General features: G+C 45.6%; 1 protein-coding gene across 1 annotated transcript in view; it reads right to left on the bottom strand.

Annotated features, from left to right (window-relative positions):
- Window positions 1-206: 206 nt before the first annotated feature.
- Window positions 207-5,923, bottom strand: part of LOC105898418 (rhotekin-2-like) — a 20,109-nt gene continuing 14,392 nt past the window's right edge. The window contains exon 12 of the mRNA XM_042707950.1: window positions 207-1,210. Coding sequence (XP_042563884.1) covers window positions 615-1,210 — 596 coding nt within the window. The 3' untranslated portion in view covers window positions 207-614. The remainder of the gene's footprint in view (window positions 1,211-5,923) is intronic.

Raw genomic sequence — 5,923 nt, 5'->3', positions numbered from 1 at the left:
CACAAGTCATAGAAGCCAATGGATTAGTTTGGGCTCTCAGACAGGATCAGAGTTCGGATCAAAAGGGTTTAGGGTTCATGATCTGAGACAGGATCAGAGTTAAGATCAAAAGGGTTTAGGGTTCATGATCTGAGACAGGATCAGAGTTAAGATCAAAAGGGTTTAGGGTTCATGATCTGAGACACAGAGTTAAGATCAAAAGGGTTTAGGGTTCATGATCTGAGACAGGATCAGAGTTCGGATCAAAAGGGTTTAGGGTTCATGATCTGAGACAGGATCAGAGTTAGGATCAAAAGGGTTTAGGGTTCATGATCTGAGACAGGATCAGAGTTAAGATCAAAAGGGTTTAGGGTTCATGATCTGAGACAGGATCAGAGTTAAGATCAAAAGGGTTTAGGGTTCATGATCTGAGACACAGAGTTAAGATCAAAAGGGTTTAGGGTTCATGATCTGAGACAGGATCAGAGTTAGGATCAAAAGGGTTTAGGGTTCATGATCTGAGACAGGATCAGAGTTAAGATCAAAAGGGTTTAGGGTTCATGATCTGAGACAGGATCAGAGTTAAGATCAAAAGGGTTTAGGGTTCATGATCTGAGACAGGATCAGAGTTCGGATCAAAAGGGTTTAGGGTTCATGATCTGCCTGAAGGACTTCCTCAGTTTGTGCCGGGGGGCGGGAACTGGTGGCTGCTGAAGGCTCAGGGGAGGGTTGCTATTGGTCGGGGCATTTGTCTGCTGAGCACTTCGTTTGTTGGAAGCTTTTTTCTGCAGCTGTTGAATAACGGAGGAGAACTTGCTGTCCAGGGAGGGCCGTCCCGACCGAGGCGGTGCCTTCAAGACACGCCCCTTTTCCAGATTGGATGATGTGGTTTTAAAAACATTCTCCTTCTCTGGACTGGATGCCATGGTTGGAGTGGGCGTGGTCGTGGTCGAAGTGGGCGTGGTGTATGGAAGTTTGTCGGGAGGGGGAGGCGGGGCTTTGCGTTTCTTGTTGCCATGAGCAACCGGGCTGAAGCTGGAGTGGCAGGGCTCCTTCCCCGGTGACATCACCACCTTCTGCACCACCAGGGGGCGGGACCCCTCAAACAGGGCAGACCAATTAGGAGGCTCCGACTGTTCCCCCTGACCAATCAGAAAGCGGCCTCCAGTCTCCTCAATCTTGTTGTGGATGATGTCAGTCACACTCTCAAACTTGCCCGGAGAGTGAATGCCTGTAAACACAAACACACACACACAAACACACAAGCACACACACACACACACACACACACACACACACACACACAAACACACAACATAAATAGAGTTAATGCCTGTAAACACAAACACACACACACACAAACACACAAACACACACACAAACACACACACACAAATATGAGTGAGAGTTAATGCCTGTAAACACACAAACACACAACATAAATATGACCAGTTCACATACACCAAACATCCTCTACAACACACCAACAAAAAGCAGTGGAGTTTGTGGCTGTATTCTGATCAATGACAATAAAGTAGAATCTGAATAAGTTTGGCCTTGGGCCGGTGGTTTTCTAAGCCATTAGACTGCGGGCCAAAACATAATCCAAGGCTAATTTAAGATATTGATTGTTAAATATGCAACAACTGGAATTTGCAACAGACTGTTACAGTTGTAACAGTTGTACAGTGGCACGGTGGCTCAGTTGCTTGCACTGCTTGCACTACTGCCTCACAGCAAGAAGGTCATGGGTTCGATTCCCGCATGGGGCTGTTGGCTCTGGGGGGCAGGTCCTCCCCAGAGTGCACAGTGCTCAGGTGGGCTATCTCCCGGGCCTTTCTGTGTGGAGTTTGCATGTTCTCCCCGTGTTCACAAGGGGTTTCCTCCACTAAGAACCCCAACAGTAAAAACATGCAAAATAACAGAACTCATGTCCATCCCTGACCAAAGATGGACAGTTCACTTCACTTGGTCCCCGGGCGCTGCAAAGCTGCCCACTGCTCCTGGGGGGTCCTTAAGGAAGGACGTTCCAGAATGGGAAAAAGCACCGCGACCTCAGGCCTACCTGCGTGTGTGTGTGTGTGTGTGTCCTGTGTCGCCTCCATATATGCACGTGTGTGTTCCAGTGTGTCGTGTGTGCCATTAAAAACCTGACAAAGGTCTTAATTATAATTGCTTAGTCAACTGCTCTACCCTGTGGTTAAATCGTGGAGGACAGTCAGAAACAAGTCAACTGCTCCACCTTGTCGTTTAATCGTGTAGGACAGTCAAATGCTCCACCTTGTGGTTAAATTGGGGAGGACAGTCAGAAACAAAAAGAGCGCTGGGTTGCATTAAGGAAACATTATGTAGTGACACATAATCTGGCCTTTGTCTTTAGTCACCAACTTGCAACACACACCTCCTGTGAGAGCACACACACACACACACACACCGCCTGTGAGAGCACATGGACACACACACACACACACACACCACCTGTGAGAGCACATGGACACACACACACACACACCGCCTGTGAGAGCACACACACACACACACACACACACCGCCTGTGAGAGCACACACACACACACACACACACACACACACACACACACCTCCTGTGAGAGCACATGGACAGACACACAAACACCTCCTGTGAGAGCACATGGACAGACCGCCTGTGCTAACCCTAACCTAAATTTCCCTCGGGATTAATAAAGTATCCATCCATCCATCTATCTCTCTATCCATCCATCCATCCATCCATCCCTAGAGCACATGGACAGACCTCCTTATAGCAGGGTTCTTGCACCATTTCAAACGTAAAATTTAATGCTTTTTAAGACTTTTTTAAGACCTCAACAAATATAATTTAAGACCCAAAAATGTCACAATTTCTTTGGAATACTCAATTCAGGGGTGCAAACTCATCAGGGATGAAAAAGGTGACAACGATGCGAACCCCCTAGGAGGGTCCGGGGCATGCTCCCCGGGGAATATATTTTATATATAAGAACATTTTGCACATTTTAAAGTTCAATGCATCAATCTGGTGCACTTTGACAACAAAACTATGAGGCTAGATCTATGAAGAACTTTGTGCTGTTGTAAACAATTTTGTGCTCTGGTAACAGTTTCATCATAAACATTCCTGTGTTGAATGTTGCACGGGCGCAGGCCAACCCAACCTCTCTCATTCTGAAAACAAACTGAAGTAGGAGCGTGGTAAATTTGTTCAGTTGCAGTGAAGCGCCCGGCAGTAGAAAACGGGTCAGTGCTTCAGATTACATACACATAGGGACGTGTGGTCAGGGGAGGCAGAGCCTCATAAAAAGTAAAAAACAAAATAAATATTAATATGTATCTACTGATCTGTGCTTTAAATCAAATGTTTGTATGATTCCGATCATTTTTATAATCAAAATCGCTGAATTTGACCATGTCCTGTTCAAACAGAGGCGACTCGCGAGGTGAGGCAGCAACGAGCTGCGCCTCATCTCTGATTGTGCAATCCCTGACACACTGGGTTGAGCACATGCCTTTTGCTGTCTCATTGTTTGTCATCACTGCAATATTTGTAGACACTGTTATTATATGTCGTTTGTATCCATAGAATAGGTAATGTAATGTATTTCACGTATGTGAAGAAGCTATTTAGTCTTGCTGATCTGTCATAAAACCACAGTGAAAAAGCACATAGGGGAGGCAAACCTAACCTCTGCCTCAATGAAGGGGGCGTGCGAGAGCCTGGAAAATGGTCTTCCAATCCAGTGAAGTGATAAATACATAATGGGAGACCAATGCCAGAGCTAAAAGGTTTGCTTCAAACGACAGGACAGAAGATAACTTTAGCAGCTAAACTCCGGACCAAACTTGCCTGACGGCCATGTCTTTTATGTAAATGTACATTTTTCGGCGTTTTCACGCTTAGATTTGTCAAAAGTTACAGAGAAAAAGACACTAAAAGACACTGTATTATCCGATAACACCGTTATTGTAACCAGCAAAAATGGTGATTGTGATTTGCGAGGCGTCTGTCAGCCAACTGTCTGACTTTAGCACGTTAGCCTACGTTAGATAGCATAACGTTATTGCAGCGTACCAACGTTACACGTTACCGTAAATGCCATCTTAAAAAGGCCGCTCGAAACCAACGCTTTCACCCGAATGTCTTGTAATTGTTCATTGTATATATCTATTTATGTTAAATTGTTGTCATCCATATTCATCGTACTTATATCTTATCATGTCTCCTACCTCATTTATAACTTATAACCTCTACTGCCACCTTCACCTGTACTTCATCTGCACTTTACACATATCTATATCACATCTGCACTAATCACCTTTATTGCTGCTCATGTTCTTACTGCTCATACCACTTATATCTTATGTCATACTGTATATACCATATTTATCTATATTTATATTACCATTTGCACATACTCTGCACTCTTCTACTTTGCACTTCTGGTTAGATGCTAACTGCATTTCGTTGCCTCAGTACCTGTACTCTGTGCAATGACAATAAAGTTGAATCTAATCTAATCTAATCTAATACACCTGTCAATTACGGCATTGAGGCAGCTACCTTCCATTTCGAACAGACCAGAAGACTCGAAATAAAAAGCGTGTCATGGTGACATGGGTTGACCAAACAAACAAGCTTGAAAGAAATATTCATGACAGCTTGCGTTCACAGATTACTTGGACATACCCAAGTGTGTGTGTGTGTGTGTGTGTGTCGAACCTCACATCGACCGCGTAATGGCGACACGCAGCCTGACGTCAGCGTCTGTAGCCGACGTACCGTAAACAGCTATTAAATTGCGGAGACTCATTTCACACAATACTAAATCAATCAACTACTAGATGTGTAGATGTGCGCCACTGTGCTTTCTCATCGTCATTAAGCGCACCGGCAAAAAAATTAATACCTACAGCAACTTTACGTGAAATTTAAGACATTTTAAGACTTTTTAAGGACCCGCGGGAACCCTGTATAAGACCCGGGTGGGAGGAGATGCAAGAATGGATGAAAAAAAAACGTGACGGCATTGACTCATCCACCACAGCGTGACGGCATTGACTCATCCACCACAGCGTGACGGCATTGACTCATCCACCACAGCGTGACGGCATTGACTCATCCACCACAGCGTGACGGCATTGACTCATCCACCACAATGTCCAGGTGAGGGGAACAAGAGACAGGTGGACTTCATCCTCCAGCTATGGGCAAAGGGCATCATTGCTTTTATAGGGTGAGGGTGTTTGTTGGGTGTTTGTTGGGTGAGGGTGAGGGTGAGGGTGTGTGTGTGTGTATGTGTGTGTGTGTGTGTGTGTGTGTGTGGGTGTTTGTTGGGTGTTTGTTGGGTGTTTGTTGTGTGTGTGAGGGTGTTTGTTGGGTGTTTGTTGTGTGTGTGTGTGTGTGTGTGTGTGAGGGTGTTTGTTGGGTGTTTGTTGGGTGAGGGTGAGGGTGTGTGTGTGTATGTGTGTGTGTGTGTGTGTGTGTGTGGGGGGGGGGTGTTTGTTGGGTGTTTGTTGTGTGTGTGAGGGTGTTTGTTTGGTGTTTGTTGGGTGAGGGTGTTTGTTGGGTGAGGGTGTGTGTGTGTGTGTGTGTGTGTGTGTGTGTGAGGGTGTTTGTTGTGTGAGGGTGTGAGTGTGTGTGTGTGTGTGTTTGTGTGTTTGTTGGGTGTGTGTGTGTGTGTGTGTTTGTTGGGTGAGGGTGTTTGTTGGGTGTTTGTTGGGTGAGTGTGTTTGTGTGTGTGTGTGTGTGTGTGTGTGTGTGTGTGTGTGTGTGTGTGTGTGGGTGTGTGTGTGTGTGAGGGTGTTTGTTGGGTGTGTGTGTGTGTGCCTTTTGCATGGCATGCGCAGAAGAGCATAGCACAATCAAGAGACACGATTACTCACAACGTTCCCTTCCACCCACTAATGCAAGTCCACCTTCTTACCAATG

Source organism: Clupea harengus, chromosome 6 (genome assembly GCF_900700415.2).
Source record: "Clupea harengus chromosome 6, Ch_v2.0.2, whole genome shotgun sequence".
NCBI classification, from domain to species: Eukaryota; Metazoa; Chordata; class Actinopteri; order Clupeiformes; family Clupeidae; genus Clupea; species Clupea harengus.
This window is presented reverse-complemented; position numbering and strand designations above follow the sequence as displayed.